We start from the raw sequence: 17,768 nt of genomic DNA, 5'->3' as shown, positions 1-17,768 counted from the left end.
AAATCATACCCAAGTAAATGCAAAATAACTCATCTCATTGGTTTTCAGCTCATTATTCCTGTATGTAAGAGTAAAATGAGAGAATTATAACATCTGAGCAAACTGGAGCTGTTATCACAGGTAAATAGATTATCTGCTTAGTGGTTGAACCAAAAAGTTTTGACCAAGACACCTCTGGAGTAACAAACATCGAGCACAAGTTTTTCTTGTAACACTGAGCTGCTGAGCCTTATTTTATGGAGTCGCCTCAATAGCACCTTTCCTGGCAATCAGGTTATATATTACCTAATACTCAAGGCTGGGTTCAGTTAATTTATTTACTCCCTGATTCTATTCTTAATTCTTTTCATATTTTTTCTTTTGGTAGACACAATTCTTTTTTTTTTTTTAATTCTTTTTTTTTTTAAAGATTTTATTTATTTATTTGACAGAGAGAGATCACAAGTAGGCAGAGAGGCAGGCAGAGAGAGAGGAGGAAGCAGGCTCCCTGCTGAGCAGAGAGCCCGATGTGGGACTCCATCCCAGGATCCTGAGATCATGACCTGAGCCGAAGGCAGCGGCTTAACCCACTGAGCCACCTAGGTGCCCGGTAGACACAATTCTTACAGATATTTTAGTGATACCAGTTAAGCTGTGCATCTTTTTTTTTCTTTCTTTCTGTCATGTTAATGATAGGAATCTCTGACCATCTCTGCCATTCTTCTTCAGGTTACCATATGATAGCAATGGCCTGGATGAAGGATTTGTTTCATAGGTCTCTAGAGTGAGCACTTTAACGTTTTCCTGCCCTCTTGGGTGCTGCTCTTAGATTGTTTGTCTTAGCCTGTGAAGGACTGGTCCTACATGACTTGGGTTGAGTGGTCCTGGGCTGAGAAGGCTTAGATTGGGAGGCCTGGGGTGAGCATGGCTTGGGCTGAGAGGGTCTGGGCTGAGAAGGCTTAGATTGGGAGGCCTGGGGTGAGCATGGCTTGGGCTGAGCGGGTCTGGGCTGAGAAGGCTTAGATTGGGAGGCCTGGGGTGAGCATGGCTTGGGCTGAGCGGGTCTGGGCTGAGAAGGCTTGGATTGGGAGGCCTGGGGTGAGCATGGCTTGGGCTGAGCGGGTCTGGGCTGAGAAGGCTTAGATTGGGAGGCCTGGGGTGGGTATGGCTTGGGCTGAGTAGGTTTAGGTGGAGAGGGTTTAGCTTGGGAGGGCGGGGGATGAGTGGGTTTTGTGTGCCTGGGTTTGGGTTGAGAGGGCACAGGCTGGGATTGGTTGACCTGGAATAGTTTGGGCTGGTTGGATGTGAACTGGGAGCTGGGTAAACATTTGCTGTTGGACTTGGGATAGGATCCCATTTGGAAAGTTGGATTTGAAGGCACATCCTGTGCCTTCAGTTTGGCTCCTTGCTGAAAAGCAGGTCTTATAGGTTTTTGTATGGCTCCTGCTGGTTGAAAGGCCTGGGGATAAAGACCTTCAATATGGGATGTTGTTTTTATAGGTTTCCCAGTTGCCCTAGTTGGCTGTGTTCTCTGGGCATAGGCTTGTTTAGGCTGTGGCTTCCCAACTGTTCCTGCTGGCTGCAAACCCAGGGAATGGAAGTGACCTATGTGGGAGACCACTGCCCCAGATCTTTTAAGAGCTCCCATTGTTCTGTCCTCCTGAGGTCTCTTAGGCCAGGCCTGTACATGCTGAGACACAGGTCTTGTTTTATCCATGCAATATCCCCAAGAAGTTCTTGGAAATTTTATAAATCTTCCAGGTGAATAAAATCTCTGGGGTGGGAAGTACTGAGACCTAAAACTTTGACCTCGACCATAGCCCCTTGTTTTCTGAAAGGGCCAGGGACGGAACCACCTGGTCCTCTGCTCTGACCAAAAGTGGGAGCCCATAACCCAGGGGGCTTTCAGAGACATATGGTTAAAGTTACTTCCAATTCTGGTTGGTAGAGGATAGGAATTTTCCTGAGGAGGCATGAGTACTGGGGTGGGGTGGAAATTCTGAAGATTCCAGCTAGCCCCAGGCCCGCTTACAGGCATCTCAGCTGTGCTTTCAGATGAGCTTTCTGGCTGACCGTGTCTTTGTTGTCTCTCATCTTCAGCCAGGTTTTCACTAGAGGAACTGTGAATTCCCTGAACGTTCTCAAAGTCTTGATCTACCTGGATTCCCAACTCCCTGGCCAGGGAACCCATCTCCTCCATGGTTACACATCTGAGTGAAGAGGACATCACTTCCTGCAGAGCAGCTTGAAGACCCTCCATGTTCTTCCTTCTCTCCCCAGCTTCCTCCTCCTCCCAAAACAGTAGTTGTGATGGCTTCAACTTTAGAATCCTCTGGAAAAGCTGAGCCTCTTCACTCTCCTGGGCCTGGGGACTGAGGACAAAGTACAATCTCTCAGTGGCAGCTTCTCCTAAAAACATTAGCAAGTCCCACTCCTTCTCACCTAAGTAGTCAGTGAAAAAAAACACAGCTGAGGAAATTTCCACCAAAAAACCAAACTGTGTCCAAAAATTTTCTAGGTCTCCACGGAGGTTGGCCAGAGCAACAGGCTTCTGGAAAAAACTAGGGTTTTCCTTTAGACAGTCTCGCTCAGGAAAATGCCACGTTATCTCAACCAGGCCATCAGAGATTTGCCGGGGAAGCACTGGGACAGTAAAATCCTGATGGAGAAAGATTTTGTGTGATTTCAGTTGGGCAGGACCAAGCAGTCTGTTGAGGATTCTGGACTTGGAGAAGCTACAGTACCCTAGGCGCACAAAGGAGATGACAGGCATCTTCAGAAACTTTTCTGTGTCCCCTGGAGGTCCTCCTGAAGACTGTGTTGACCACTTTTTCACAATGTCCTTCATGGCCCCTAGCATTAAGATGCTTTTATTGTTTTCTGCATCTGGCAGGAGCAGGGGAAGAGCAAACCCGCACTGATACATGTTTGACATGACTTCACGCTGCAAGGAGCTGTCTGAACAGAGCATAGAGGCACAAAGAACATCAAAGGGATGAATGGTTTGTACGTCCCTGATTTCCAAATTCTCTACCCCAGTCACCAATTCCTCTTTGCCATCTTCATCCGGAACCTTGTGTCTGAGGACTGTATCTCTGGCTGTCACATCCAGAGCTTGAACTTTCATCAGGAAATTCCAAGCTAAGTCTCCGGGAGTCTCAGGTGTCCACATACATCCTCGATCTAAGGAGAATTGCTTAACAACATCCGGCAGAAGCTTTCTGCTCCTATCCATGTTTAAACATGATAGGACATCTTGAAACACGTTTTTTCTTTCTGTAGGGAAAAAGATACTCAGTGAATGTCACATTCAGAGTCAAGCTTCCTTCATGGAGTTCTAAAACTAAATAAGTAATTGGCATTTTCACTGTGAAAAGATAGAACAACACAAATAAAGTGAAAGTTCCCTTTTGCCAATTCCACTTTCCTTCTAAGAGATGTCAATTTGTTACGGATGTTTGCTTCCCATCCTTACTCCATGCAAGTACATAACTATGCATGCACAGAGAGAAATATATCACTTGGTTTGGTGGATATTATTTTATTTTTATATAAATGATATTATACTAAACAAGTGATTCTTCAACTTCTTTTCACTTAATGATATTCTTCACAAATTCTTCCAAATCAGTTTATACAGAGATTGACTTAACTCATTTTAATTAATTGATCATATTTCATGATTTAGATGGACCATTACTAATTTAACCATTATCTACAGATGATCATTTAGGTTTTCCAGGTTTTTGACTAATGTTTATATGTAGCAATGGAAAACACTGTTAATGCTTCATGATATAGATGTGTGAGGAATTTCCTAGGCTGATATTGATTTCTCTCTTAAATGTATCTCTTGCTAAAGTTTGGGAAAATGGAAGATTTTATTCCAATTAAAACTTTCTCAGAATTTATGCGTTGTAACTAATTTCTCCTAATCTCCCGTTTTCTAATATGCCTCCTAACCACTTCTTGGGAATAGATATAGTGCTTAGTAGAAAAAGAAAACCATCTACTCCTGGTAGATGGCAAACTAACATATGACTCTTGGATCCCAGGGCGCCTGGGTGGCCCAATTGGTTAAGCCACTGCCTTTGGCTCAGGTCATGATCCCAGAGTCCTGGGATTGGGTTCCTGTATCTGGCTTTCCCTGCTCTACAGGGAGCTTATTTCTCCCTCTCCCTCTGCCTTCCACTTCCCCTGCTTGTGTGCGTGCTATCTCTCTCTCTCTTTATCAAATAAATAAATAAAATCTTTAAAAAAAAAAAAGATTCTTGGAACCCCTATAAAAATAACCTGGAAGAGGGGTACCTGGGGGGTGCAATCAGTTAAATATCTAACTCTTAATTTTGGCTCAGGTCATGATTTCATGGTTGTGAGCCCTGTGTTGGGCTCTGTGCTCAGAGCAGTATCTACTTAAGATTCTCTCTCTCCCTCTCCCTCCACTTCTCTTCCCACTCTCTCTCCCTCTCTCTTTTTCTCTCTCTCTCAAATAAATAAATCTTTTTAAAAAATAGCCTGGAAGAAACAACATAACTGAGCAAAAAATATGGATTTTAATAACTAACAAAGGTAACCCTGAGAAATCCTTGGGTAGTCTAAAAGTTGCTTGAATTGGAATATGTTTTGGGGAAAGAAGGTGAGGGAGGAGTTGAGGCTAGCAAGATGGGTTCCCAGAGGAGGCAGTGACAGGACAGGTTGCAGGAAAATTTTTAGGTCCTGCTCTTGCCTATCAACTAGGCTGACTTTGGACAACAATCCACTATTTCTTCATCACAAAAACCAGTACTCACACAGCCCAGGCCAAGATGTCTAGAACTGACAAGGTAATAAAAGTCTTACTATGGAGCTCATTTGGGATACCCCCAAGAAGCAACAGAGTAAATCTTATACACCGCAACAATGATAATAATAACAATAAGCACAGAGTTGGATAAAAAGAAAAACAAAAATTTAAGAAACAATAATAAATATCTAGAACCCAATACATGTTGTTGTTGCTGTTGTTGTTTTTAAGATTTTATTTATTTGTCAGAGAGAGAGAGCGAGTGAGCATGTGCACAAGCGGCGGGATGGTGGGCAGAGGGAGAAGTAGACTCCCCGCTGAGCAGGGAGCCCGATGCAGGACTCAATCCCAGGACCCTGGGATCATGCCCTGAGCCAAAGGCAGACGCTTAGCCAGCTGAGCCACTCATGCCTTCCAAGAACCTAATACATTTTTATAAATTTAAAACTCATGAAAATAACCCAGCTGAGGCAAAAGAAATGATCAAGAGATGTTAGCTGCCATCCACTGAAAGGAGTATTTTGAATTTGAGTCCAGTTAGGTTAACTGGAAACTAGAACAGATTTAAAAAACGAAGATTCTTTGAAGATATTTAACAAACTAGAGAGGTGGCTTGGGGGTTTAGTCACCTGGGTTAAGCATCTCTTTTCTTGACCTGTTTTGCTAAAGGTGTTACATTGATTACAAAAAAATAGCCACAATTAATGGCTTCCTGGATATATTTTGGCTTTCTGCAATATTGCTTTGTAAGAAGTGGTGTCTATTTTTTCTTAGTCCTTGAATTTGCACTGTCTTTGTGACATACTTTGACCAACAAAATGTGACAGAAGTGATGGTGTTATGGGTTGAATTATGTCTACTCTCCACCCCCAACCCTAAAAACAAAAACAAAAACAAAGCTGTGTTAAGTCCCCCGTACCTCAGATTGTGGCCTTATCTGTAAATAAAATCTTTACAGAGGTCAAGTTAAAATGAGGTCGTTAGGGTGGGCCCCGTCCAATAAGACCAGTATCCTTACAAAAAGGGGAATTTTGAAAACAGAGACATGCACAGAAGGAAAATGATCTGAAGACCCATAGAGAGAAGATGGTCAGTCATCTACAAGCCAAGGAATAACTGAGGCTACCAGAAACTAGGGAGAGAAGACTGGGAATAGCACTTTGCCTAATGCCTGCTGAGACAGTGTGACCCTGCTAACACATTGGTTTCAGACCTCTGGCCTCCATAATCGAGAGACAGTAAATCTCCCATTGTCCTAAGGCACCCTTTGTAGTACTTTGGTGAGCCCTAGGAAGCTAATACAGATGCGAAGGTAGTTCTAAGGCTCTTCCTCTCTCTGTCTCTCTTTCTCTCTCTCCCTCTCTTTCTTGCCTTCTCTCTCTTATACTCCTCTGTCCTCACCATAAGACTATGCCCCATCTAGTCTGAGAAGTCCAGACTAGCCTGCCAGGAGATGACAGACAAGTCTATCACCAGCTGACCATAGACACATAAAGGAAAGACCAGAAGAACTGCCTAGCCAACTGCAGACTAAGCTCTGTTATTATTTGATAAGCTCTGTTATGCAGCGCTACTGTTGCAATAAATAAATGATACAGAAAACAAGATCATACCAACAAACAGTAGCATGCAAGAAACACATCATAATATTAGAATGTTACCTATGGAGGAAGGGAGAATGAAGAAAAAATGGAATAAATAGACAAAAGGGGTTTGTTACAGAATAATGATGATACTATGTAATGAATAATTAAGTCAACCCTATACAGTAAGGGAAATGTGTAAAATAAATAAAAATTAAGAAGGATGCCGAAAAATGATAATGGGCTGGGAAGGTACGGGGATGGGACGAGATTTGTGTTGTGGGTTAAATTATGTACCCCTCAAATTCATATGTTGAAATCCTAACCCCCAGTACCTCAGGATGTGATGCTATTTGGAAATAGGGTCACTGCAGGTATAATTAGTTAAGATGAGGTATTAGGGTGGGCCCTAATCCAATATGACTAGTGTCCTTATGAAAGGGGGAAATTTGGAACTAGAGTAATGCACTCGGGAAGACAACTGTGTGAAGATGAAGGCAGATGAAAGGGATATTTTTACAAGCCAAAGAATGCCAAAGATTTCCAGCAAACCACCAGAAACCAGGAACAGATTCTCCTTTACAGGCTTCAGAAGTAACCAACCTTATAGACACTTTGATTTCTGCCTTCATGCCTCTAAACTGAGATAAGACATTTCTGTTGTTTATTATTTACATTCCCCCATTTGGGGTACTTCGCTAGCAAACTAATAAAAGATCTGATGAGGAAGACATTACTTCACTCCTATCTAGAACTAGATGGTGCATCCCCAGGATTTGAACTGAATGGGAGATGAGAATTACCTTTCCCTCCTCTACTCAGAACTTGGGGATATTTATTTTCATAAACAATATCTCTTCGGGCGCCTGGGTGGCTCAGTGGATTGGGCCGCTGCCTTCGGCTCAGGTCATGATCTCAGGGTCCTGGGATCGAGTCCCACATCGGGCTCTCTGCTCAGCAGGGAGCCTGCTTCCTCCTCTCTCTCTCTCTCTGCCTGCCTCTCCGACTACTTGTGATTTCTCTCTGTCAAATAAATAAATAAAATCTTTAAAAAAAAAAAAAAACAATATCTCTTCAAATGAAGCATTTCTCAGTTTTCAAGTTTTCATTCAGAAATATTCCAATTAAAGATACTGATATAATTTTCCCTTACTAAGATGGTAATTTATGACCAGATCAAGCCAAGTAACAGTATTTGGGGATCTTATCCATTCATTACAGGCTCCTCTCTGATTTTCACTTCAGTAGTTAGGACCATAACCTCCATGTGCCAGAGGTCACAAAGGCACTAAAATGACTTAAGAGGCTTAATTTGAACAATAGAAGGTAACACCTAAAATTAGTAGTTAGCAGCTTCTTTTATGCATCACAGGAGGTGACTGCAGAAACCTATAACCTGGGGCACCTGGGTGGATCAGTGGGTTAAAGCCTCTGCCTTCAGTTCGGGTCATGATCCCAGGGTCCTGGGATCCAGCCCCACATTGTGCTCTCTGCTCAGCGGGGAGCCTGTTTCCTCCTCTCTCTCTGCCTGCCTCTCTGCCTGCTTGTGATCTCTGTCTGTCAAATAAATAAATAAATAAATCTTTAAAAAAAAAAAAAAAAAAAAGGAAGGAAGAAAGAAACCTATAAGCTGACAATCAGTATCTATTTTGCTTCTACTGTCCACCATTGTGTAGGTCCTGAGTCTTCCTCTCTGTCAACACCCACCTCTAAGGAAATTCCAGGTTAGGGAGGCATAAAGAATCTGAGTAGCAGCTTTTCTGCTTACGTCTAGTGCCTTTCTTCACCCCTTCTCCCCATTATGGGATGGAATAAGTTGTTGCCCAACTATCACATATCATTCCCATACCTTCAATCCTTTTCTCCTCCTCTTCTTCCTCCTCCTCCTCCTCCTCCCCTTCCTCCTCCTCCAGCGACATGCCAGTTTCTGAATCCTCATAGCTCTGTTCTTCCTCAGAGAAGGGCAGGGTTTCTGAATATGTCCAGCCTTCTTCGCCATCATAAACTCTGTGCTCTGAGTCATTATAATCCTCTTCTTCCACAGCGGGCTCTGCATCTTCTGAGTATCCAACTGATTCTAGATATTCCTCTCTTCCTAAGTACAAAGAATCATCTGGCTTCTCATATCTCTGTCCATCCTGTAAATAAACAATAGTTGCTGGAATTTCATATTCGGGGTTCTCAACTGAATGTGATGATATGACTTCAGGCATGTTGTATTCCTTCTCATCTTCGCTGGAGGTCCAAGCAGTCTCTTCATGACTAGTTTTCTTCTCCCCAAAGGATTCAGAGATTCCCATATCCAGGTGTTCTTTCTCTGTGAAGGATACTGTGATCTCAGGATTCTCAGGCTCTTTCTCTCCAGAGGAAAAAAAATCTTCTGAATTCTTGTTTACCCCTATAGGTTGAGGAGGTTGTATATTCTCATGCTTTAAAAGTTCTGGAAAAGAACAAGAGAGTTGGGAGGGAGGTTGTTTCATTTTTCCAAATTAACAAGAATAAATTTTATAATAACTTGAGTTTCCAAGACCTCAAAGCATCATCTCTCTTCTTTATTTCAAAACTGGAGTATATGAATACCTAGCATTCCCCACATAAATAACAAGTCACCTGGCATTCTTTCTCTCACTGGAAAAAAAAAAAAATCAAATCATGTTCCTACCTTGCTCAAAAGTTTGAGTTCTTTGTAGAAAACTCAAAGAGTACATGAGTGAAACAGAAAATGTGAATCCTATGAACAGTGCTTATTTGTGGTTTTACTGTGACCCAAAACCACCTCAGATTTCCTAGAGCCTTTGCTAATGAAATCTAATCCTAATGATTTCTAATCAGGAAGCAAATAGCTCTAATTTGGAATAGTAAGTCCTAGAAATAATAGTATATATTTCTCTAAGCATATTGTTCTTGTCCTACAGTAGAGATCATTAACATTAACTTTTTATCTGAACCTCTACCTCTCTAATATCTCTTAAAATGATCTTCAATATTTTTTAGACTTTCAGAAAAAGGAGCTACACCTGCCTCTAGTGGTAATCTACAAAATTGCTAAACAATCCATTCTGGAAGAATTACTCCCTCATCTGCCACAAAATATTTTTAAACATTGAGGAATTAGCATTTGAGGGACACCTGGGTGGCTTAGTCGGTTAAGTGTCTGCTTTCAGCTCAGGTCATGATCCCAAGGTCCTGGGAAAGAGCCCCGCATGGGAAACCTGCTTCTCCCTTTCCCATTCCCCCTCCTCATATTTTCTCTCTCTCTCTCTCTCTCACTTGCTCTCTGCCAAATAAATAAAATCTTCAGGGATGCCTGGGTGGCTCAGAGGGTTAAAGTCTCTGCCTTCAGCTCAGGTCATGATCCCAGGGTCCTGGGATGGAGCCCAGCATGGAGCCTAGCATGGGGCTCTCTGCTCAGTGGGAAGCCTGCTTCCTGCTCTCTCTCAGTTGCCTGCCTCTCTCAGCCTACTTGTGATCTCCGTGAGTGAAATAAATAAATAAAATCTTCAAATAAATAAATAAAATTAATCTTAGGAAAAAATAAGAATTAGCATTTGAATTGCTCCAGAAAAGCAGGCTTCTGTTGGCATACTTATCACAGAAAAAAATGAAGTTATTGATCCACCATGTATCATTCTTCTGCTATTTCCGAAATGGTTATACTAAGTGAAAGATGCAGCACTTGGTCTTGGGGTTGTTAAATACCCATGAAGTTACTTACTGACTAAAAAAAAACCTGCAAATTTTAGATACAGTTTCAACAAAAAATTATCAATCCCTTAAGCCAATAAGATACATTGCTCCCTGCTTTTAAATTCCTGGACACTTTTACCCTCTATATTTCAGTGAAAATTATCTCCAGGAGATAGACAAATGAAAACAAAAGGCAATTATTTTCTTTTTTCAGGAAATCTACCTTGTCCCTCCCACCACCCCCCAAAAGTATAGAAATCCAACTTACCATGCTCTAAGCCCCAAATGGTAGCTGACTCTGGAAAAGTACTAAGTAAACACTTGAGGAAATGCTGACAGCACACCTCTCCCTTTTTCTGTACCAAAATTAATAGCTTTCGACTTTTCTTCAGGGGATCTGTAATATTCTCCAGAGTCTCATACTCTTCCTCAGAAACCAGCCTCCGAGAGGTTAATGTGTCTAAGACAGAATCAGGATCTTGTTGGAGGATTTCAAGTAACTTTTTCCGTTCTCTTTCTATGAGCTCAGAAGGAACACTTTCCGCAGCCATTGTTCTTCCGTCCTCTAGACCAGGAAATGGATTATGAAACCGTTTCAATAGTAAATAAATACAGGTTAAAAAAAAAAAATGGCAGGGGCGCCTGGGTGGTTCAGTGGGTTAAGGCCTCTGCCTTCGGCTCAGGCCATGGTCTCAGGGTCCTGGGATTTGAGCCCACACGGGGCTCTCTGCTCAGCTCTCTGCTCAGGCTCTCTCTTTCGGGAGGAGCCTGCTTCCTCTTCTCTCTCTGCCTGCTTCTCTGCCTTCTTGTGAACTCTAACTCTCTCACTCTCTCTCTCTCTCTGTCAAATAAATAAATAACATCTTTAAGGAATTACAGTGCTGCCTAAAAAAAAATAATAATAAAAAAAATAAATAAATAAATAAATAAAAAAAAAATGGCAAAGAGTAAACAGATCAAAGATGCCTAGCATTGAAAAGAGTAGATAAAAACAAGCCAAGACAGTGTGGAAATCTAGCCCTGAGCCGACCGGCCTGGCTCCCTATAGATGATCTATCTACTCTTTTGATGACTTGAGTCAGTCTCGTCTTGACTCAGGCCCAGAATCAATTCCCCCGAGAAGTCTCTTGAACTTCAGTCTGGACTAGGTGTTCTGAGCTCTATTTGTGATAAGAATGTGAACTGATTAACTCTTTCTGGAGAGAAATCTAGCAACAGGCAGCAATAAATAATAAATAAATGGAGATGGATAAAAATACAAATTTACACCATTCAACCCAGCAATTTCACTTCTAGGTAATTATCTTAAGGAAACAATTAGACAAATGTCCAAAGATAAATGTGCAAGAATCTGCATGATGTCATTTGTAATAGCAGAAAATTTAAAATTACTTAAGATTTTCACGAATTGGGGATTTGTGGAATAAATGTTGATATATCAACAGTAAAACAAAAAAGAATAGTTTAAAAGGATGAAGCAGGGTGCCTAGCCGGCTGCTAGTAGAGCATGAGACTCTGGATCTCAGGGTCACGAGCTCGACCCCCACATTAGGGTAGAGTTTACTTAAAAAAAAAAAAAAAGAAAGAAAAGGATGAAGTAAGCCTATGTATATTAACAACTAGTGATATCCATGATATATTGTTATGAAAGACAAAGTTACAGATCTCATTCTGTTTTAAAAATTAATATGTGTATAATGCACATATATAAAATGTATATAGTGATATATATTTACAAGAAGATAGGAGAGAGACTCCCCAGTTACAGCACTGGTTATCTTTGGGGATATGATTACAGAGGGATTCATACTTTCTACTTAAAAAAAAAATACTACTGCATACTTAATAGTTTACATTTTTGTTTCTATTAGACTTTAGTTTTTATTTATTCTTTAGATTTTTTTTTTTTTTTTGAGAGAGAGTATGAGCGCACATGCATGTGTGCATGGGGGTAAGGCAGACAACCAGATTCCATACTGACAACAGAGCCCTACCCAGGGCTTGATCTCACGACCCTGAGATCATGACCCAGGCTAAAACCAAGAGTAGGACACTTAACTGACTGAGCTACCCAGGCACCCCTGAATTTTTTTTTAAACCATCTAGTTAGTCTTTTTTTTTTTTTTTTAACATTTGTTTATTTGAGAGAGAGCACACAAGTGGGAGGGGCAGAGGAGGATCCCAAGCAGACTCCACACTGAGCACACAGCTGGACACAGGCCATCTCCCATGACACCAAGATCATGACCTGAGCAGAAACCAAGTCATATGCTTAACTGATTGAGTCACTCAAGCACTCCTAGCTGGTCTTTATTTACAGTTCCATAGTTCACAAGAACCTGAAAACAATCTAAATAACTATCAACAGGCTCCTAGATGAATAAACTATAGTATTTCGTGGAATAGTATACACCATTCAAAAAGAATGAACTTCAGTGACCCAAAATATAATCATTAAAATATAAAAGGAAAACTTCAAGTCATGTACAGCATGATACCCCTTTTAAAAGTTGAATGTAACTTAAATACATACACATGCATACACACATTTTAGGAATATACATGGAGTCATTAAAATTATATAAAGTGTGGGTACCTGGCTGTCTCAGTCAGTAGAGCATGCAACTCTTGATCTCAGGGTTTTAAGTTTGAGCCCCACATTGGATTACTTAAAAAATAAAATTTTAAAAAATTATATAAAATGAGAAGTAAGGAAATAATGAATATGAAGTTAAGAAAGATGGTTACCTAGGTTCAGGAAAGGTTGGGTATAAGATGGGATAAAAGGACAGGAAGATCATGGAGTTAGACATAGGCTATAATCCAGGGATGAGTTTATAGGTCTTTGATATATTATAAAAGGTAATTAAATATGTAAATAAGGGCAGGGACCAATGCTGCATGGACCGATGTTGAGATGTATTAAGAATCAAGAATAATGATGAATCCATCTCTGCTGTTCCTGAGGTTGAAAAAATATTAAGGAAGTCTTTATATAATACTAAAAATTAATTTTAGGTTAGAGTTTTAACTAAATGCATCTCAAAAGGGAGGCAGAAGGGTATGATAGGAGATTCTTACTGGGTTTGAAGGGACAAGGAGACAGAAAGCCAAGGAATGACAGGCTCTAGAAGCTGGAAAAGGTGACAACAGAACTTCCGGAGCCTCTAATATAATGCAGCCCTGACCACATTTTTTATTTGAGCCCAGAGAGACCAGTCTCAGACTTCTGACCAGAACTGTAATGTGTGTTTTAATTGTGGTTAGCAACACTTAACTAGAGATCTACCCTCTTACCAGATTTTAAGTGTGCATACACAGTATTGTTAACTATAGGCACAACGAGGTCCAATAGATCCCTAGAATTTATTCCTCTTGAGTAGATGAAATTTTTTAAAAAGCAGTATAGCTTGTTTGTTTTAAGCCACTAAATTTGTGGTAACTTGATAGAAAAGCAGTAAGAAACTAATACAGCATCTAATCCAGCAAGCCCCTCGAATTGCAGTTTGGATCCGAGCACTGGCAGGTTGGCCTCCTCTTTATCCTCTATCTACCGCTTCCATGAGGACGGGACTGTCCTGTAAACCCTGATTCCTAGAGTTCATTTTGTTGCGCCACCAGCTACTCCGTCACCTTTGCTAATATTTCACATGTGACAGGTAAAGAATTCTCGGTTTACATAGAATGTAAGCATATTACACGGCTATTTGGGATCCTTCTCCCTATGAACTATTAAATGTTTGGATTTTTTGCTGTTTTGCGAGGGTGGGGGGGTTGCTGGGTGAAAGGTTACAACCGGATTACCGTCCATCAAGGAGATCTGGAAATCACCAATTTAGACCCTACTTACAAAGCGTTTAAGTACAGACTTCCAGGCCCTAACAAAAGGGGCCGAATCGGATTTCCTCACGGGGGACCGGAGGAGGGGGGTGCAGAAAACTGTATTCGAAGATCCCACGTGTGATATAGCATACTTAAATTTTAGATCAAAACATATACCTTTAAACTACTACAGTTAGAAAAAAACGTGATTCCCCTTTCTTTTTGGCCTCTTCTGGAGGCCAGCTCCTCGGAGACCGGGTCGGTGCCTCCGTACCGCCTGCGACCTCTTCAAGAACCAGCGTCTGCCAAAAGCTTCCATCCAGGGCGAGGAGGGAGCTGGAGGAGCCCGTTTCTCCCAGATCGGGATTCCAGTTCCATCCAGGGTGAGGAGGGAGCTGGAGGAGCCCGTTTCTCCCAGATCGGAATTCCAGTTCCATCCAGGGCGAGCAAGGAGCTGGAGGAGCCCGTTTCTCCCAGATCGGGATTCCAGTTCCATCCAGGGTGAGGAGGGAGCTGGAGGAGCCCGTTTCTCCCAGATCGGAATTCCAGTTCCATCCCGAATCCTCCACCACCGCCGGGAGCGCGGACTCGTGCCCCAGGCTCCCCACCGGCTTGGCTTAGTGACCGAAAAGCGCGATGTAGCCACAGATCTAAAAACTCAAAGAGGCAGGAGAGCAGGAGAGGAATCACAAAAAACCAACTTGCGGCGTCTAGGCAGCTCTCGCGCAAAGCGGGTCGGCCGAAACTACGCCCATTCGGACTCCACGAAGCTGCGAGCCCTCCCGCCCGCAGAGCGCCGAAATCCCTATTGGCCCTGCCTTGGCTCTGGTTCCTCCTCTAGACCCCGCCCACACCGCTGCGACGAACATTTGAGAACAGTGCCCCGCGCTCGCCGGAAGTACTTCCCTGGGCGGAAGCTCCTTAGCACAATATAGCGGAAGTGCCTCCTCTTCCGGCCTCTTTGGGGCCTGCCGCGGAAACAAGATGGTGAGTTGTTTCCAGCGGTTCTTCGTATCGCCTTCCATCCTCGTCTTCTGTGTCGCGCTCCCTGCCATCCTGAGGGGGCCGGCGAGGTTCATGATAGAGGGAGCGGGTGGGTAGGAAAGGGACATGCTGTGGCTCTCAAGAGCCAGAAGAATGGCTCCTAAGTGTACCTGGGGATGCTGAGTCTACAGCCGTGGAGCAGGAGCCACTCTAGGTCCCTTGGTTTTTTTTTTAATTTTTGGAGAAGCCTTGCCCTCGGATGTGAACTGAAGGAAGAAGCGTGGTCTGGGAGCGTTTGGCTCTGTAAGCAAAAAAAACTGTTGATGAGGTCTTGCAGGAGCTCTTAAGTTTGGGGGTCGGGGTAGGGAGGGAAACCCCACGTTATTTCGTCTTGCGGCTTGTCTTTGTGCTTACAAAGAAACTGCACTTAACTAGAGTTTTTTGCACCTCTAAAGAATGTAGCCGATTTCGAAATAGAGTAGTCCCTGCGGAAGGCTTTAGGTCACGTGAAATGCTGGTAGTGGTCTCTGATCTAGCGTTTAAGAAGTTAGCGTCCGCCGCGGTTTCAGCCCTAGACTGTCCTCAGACCTTTGTAATTGTTTTTAAACCTTAATCAGTAACTTCTCTTTACTGAAAACGCCGGGTTACGTGTAGAAGTCCCTAGATCTCAAAATCGTTTTGCTCCCCTTTGCAGACGAAGGGGACGTCATCGTTTGGAAAGCGTCGCAATAAGACGCACACGTTGTGCCGCCGCTGTGGCTCGAAGGCCTACCACCTTCAGAAGTCCACGTGTGGCAAGTGCGGCTACCCTGCCAAGCGCAAGAGAAAGTGTAAGCGGATCGGTTTCCGGCCGACTGCGTGTCCGGCGTGGGGAGGGACGCGGTGGTCTCGGGCGCGCTGTGGGGAAGTGGGCGTGGCTTGCGGCGTTAGTTGGTCCTTAAAGGAAAGGTGCGTCTGCATGCGGATGAAGTGGACTTGAAAAACGAGGGAGGCACTCTTTACTATATTGACCAGCGGTGCCTGTAACCTAGGTGGGGAAGAGCCGGTAGAACCTTACCTGCATTTGTGTTCTAGATAACTGGAGTGCCAAGGCTAAAAGACGGAACACCACTGGGACCGGTCGCATGAGGCACCTAAAAATTGTATACCGCAGATTCAGGTACAGTTTTTTTGTGTTTCCATTGTAGTTGGTTCTGTGAGCTTGGAGAAGAACCTCCTTTGTGTGCTGTGAAATGACGGTACTGCCCCGGTTAGTGGGGTTGCACGTGTTGGAAGGTATTTTCTCTGCTGCCCCTGTAACCTTCAGACCAGTCAGTCTGGATTTTGTTACTCTCTCCATGAGCAACCGTATAAGCTATAAACGTTTTAGACTGCGGTTTGAGCGGGACACCCCAAAATGTAATATTTCTTGGGGATAGGCCACACCTCACTTTTTCCCCCAAATTTGTCAGGACAGTGGTGAATGAGGTTTGGGTTTGGGCCTTTACTTCTGTGGTTTTGAGCAAATCTGCAGTAGAAAACGGTTGTAACTGCATTTGTATAGAAAGAAAGGTCTTCTACTCTCATAGAAGTCAGGCTCTAGAGTTGTTAGAAATGCAGAATTTCGGCCCCCGCTTACAAAGAAACTGCATTTTAACATGCCTCTTAAGGCGTCAGTCATTTAGGTCTCAACCAAGATAATTTGTTGGGGAGACTGTCCTGTGCTGTGTAAAGTAGGAGCTGGAGAGCATCAACTAAAACCAGGCTAACCTTTTAGTGCTTCAATTCATAAAGTAAAAGGGGATAACAGTACAATTTCTCTTTGGGGTGTGTATGTATAATAAATGAGTTAAAATGTAAAGCGCAGTTAAGCAGTTTAGAAAATGTCAGCAATTAAACATGCTCCTTGTTTTCCTCGGCTAAAGGAGAGTGCTTCGGATCTCTGCCTGATAGCCTAGGGACTTACTTTCACAAACAGATCTCTTAACAAGCAGGAGAGACGCACTGGCCTGGTGACGGGGACAACAAAATAAATTGTTGACCTTTTTTCAATTGCACCTCAGTGTATGTTTGAAATGGCTATCTTGAAGCGGAAGGAAGTAAATAAAACAGTGCAGCTTATCGATGATGGTGTAAAAATAAATGTCTGAACATATGAATTTGATACTGATTTCAGCATTTAACTGAGATAAGCTCATTTAAATCTGTATTAATAAAAACTGAAATGTATAAATTGTTGCTGAAGTAACTGGCTTTCATTTTTAATACCATGCAGGCATGGATTCCGTGAAGGAACAACACCTAAGCCCAAGAGGGCAGCTGTTGCGGCATCCAGTTCATCTTAAGGATTTCAACAATTAGAATAAACATCATGGTTTTAAAAAAAAAGTTTGGTGTGCTGAGGTATTTTTAATAGGCCCATAGTATCAGTGAGTTGTCATAGTATTGGGGATGGGACAACTTACTAGATTTACTTGTTGTAAGTGACTGTTCTGGAGCATTAGCTTTTGAACTGGGTTGTGATCCTGCTTAAGAGGATAAGAAACGAGCAGAATTCCAGGATTCCTTCAAGTATTAACACTGGACAATAGAAAAAATGCAGTATGAGCACAGTAGGACTAATGGTACATAAGGGTATTTAAGATTTATTTAAGAGTTGGGGCACCTGGCTGGCTCAGTTGCAGGAACATGCAGCTCTTAATTTCAGGGTCATGAGTTTGAGCCCCACATGGGGTATAGAGACTTAAGTAAAACTTAAAAAAAAAATGTTAGGGTAAATGAAAAAGCTTTTAGTAACATTCATCTGCTATAGTCTATTGACTTTGAGGAGTAGTCCTCAATCCTGTGTGATAGGGTTTGGAGTACCGGTGAGAACATGAAGGATAGTGATTGAATAAGTTGTTTTGGAAAGGTGATTTTAACTCATTCTAGTCTCCAAAATGCTTGCTTGG

At 42.6% G+C, this 17,768-nt stretch overlaps 2 protein-coding genes and 1 non-coding gene across 5 annotated transcripts; 2 read left to right on the top strand and 1 right to left on the bottom strand.

The window, feature by feature from the left end:
* Window positions 1-588: 588 nt before the first annotated feature.
* Window positions 589-14,645, bottom strand: CARD6 (caspase recruitment domain family member 6). Of its 3 annotated transcripts, none has more exons than XM_045079509.1 (4): window positions 14,032-14,645; window positions 10,301-10,597; window positions 8,195-8,785; window positions 589-3,255 (listed from the first exon to the last, which is right to left on the bottom strand). In XM_045079509.1, exons 2-4 carry the CDS (start codon window positions 10,581-10,583, stop codon window positions 773-775), a joined length of 3,357 nt encoding a protein of 1,118 aa, XP_044935444.1. In that variant the 5' UTR covers window positions 10,584-10,597; window positions 14,032-14,645; the 3' UTR covers window positions 589-772. The 3 variants fall into 3 exon arrangements, with proteins under 3 accessions (XP_044935444.1, XP_044935445.1, XP_044935443.1); XM_045079510.1 differs by lacking the exon at window positions 14,032-14,645 and having other exon boundaries at window positions 589-1,012; window positions 1,133-3,255; window positions 10,301-10,722; XM_045079508.1 differs by lacking the exon at window positions 14,032-14,645 and having other exon boundaries at window positions 10,301-10,722.
* Window positions 14,646-14,689: 44 nt separating this feature from the next.
* Window positions 14,690-17,205, top strand: RPL37 (ribosomal protein L37). The gene is made up of 4 exons (XM_004737962.2): window positions 14,690-14,841; window positions 15,533-15,668; window positions 15,913-15,997; window positions 17,093-17,205. Exons 1-4 carry the CDS (start codon window positions 14,839-14,841, stop codon window positions 17,160-17,162), a joined length of 294 nt encoding a protein of 97 aa, XP_004738019.1. The 5' UTR covers window positions 14,690-14,838; the 3' UTR covers window positions 17,163-17,205.
* LOC123391977 lies at window positions 16,933-17,012 on the top strand. Its single transcript, XR_006606651.1, has one exon. It is a non-coding gene; the product is annotated as a small nucleolar RNA SNORD72 (small nucleolar RNA).
* Window positions 17,206-17,768: the final 563 nt, after the last annotated feature.

This window comes from Mustela putorius, unplaced genomic scaffold (assembly GCF_011764305.1).
Source record: "Mustela putorius furo isolate JIRA1106 unplaced genomic scaffold, ASM1176430v1.1 tig00000407_pilon_pilon_pilon, whole genome shotgun sequence".
NCBI classification, from domain to species: domain Eukaryota; kingdom Metazoa; phylum Chordata; class Mammalia; order Carnivora; family Mustelidae; genus Mustela; species Mustela putorius.
Note: the sequence above shows the minus strand (reverse complement) of the source record. Positions and strands in the feature narration are given on the sequence as shown.

Coding starts and splice junctions, on each gene's coding strand:
- RPL37 (XM_004737962.2), top strand. Junction 15,669..15,912: donor TGCCAAGCGCAAGAGAAAGT/GTAAGCGGATCG, acceptor TTTGTGTTCTAG/ATAACTGGAGTGCCAAGGCT. Junction 15,998..17,092: donor ATTGTATACCGCAGATTCAG/GTACAGTTTTTT, acceptor AATACCATGCAG/GCATGGATTCCGTGAAGGAA.
- CARD6 (XM_045079509.1), bottom strand. CDS start 10,583: ATGGCTGCGGAAAGTGTTCCTTCTGAGCTCATAGAAAGAGAACGGAAA. Junction 8,786..10,300: donor CATTTGGGGCTTAGAGCATG/GTAAGTTGGATT, acceptor GTTCTTTTCCAG/AACTTTTAAAGCATGAGAAT. Junction 3,256..8,194: donor GGAGGAGAAAAGGATTGAAG/GTATGGGAATGA, acceptor TTTTCCCTACAG/AAAGAAAAAACGTGTTTCAA.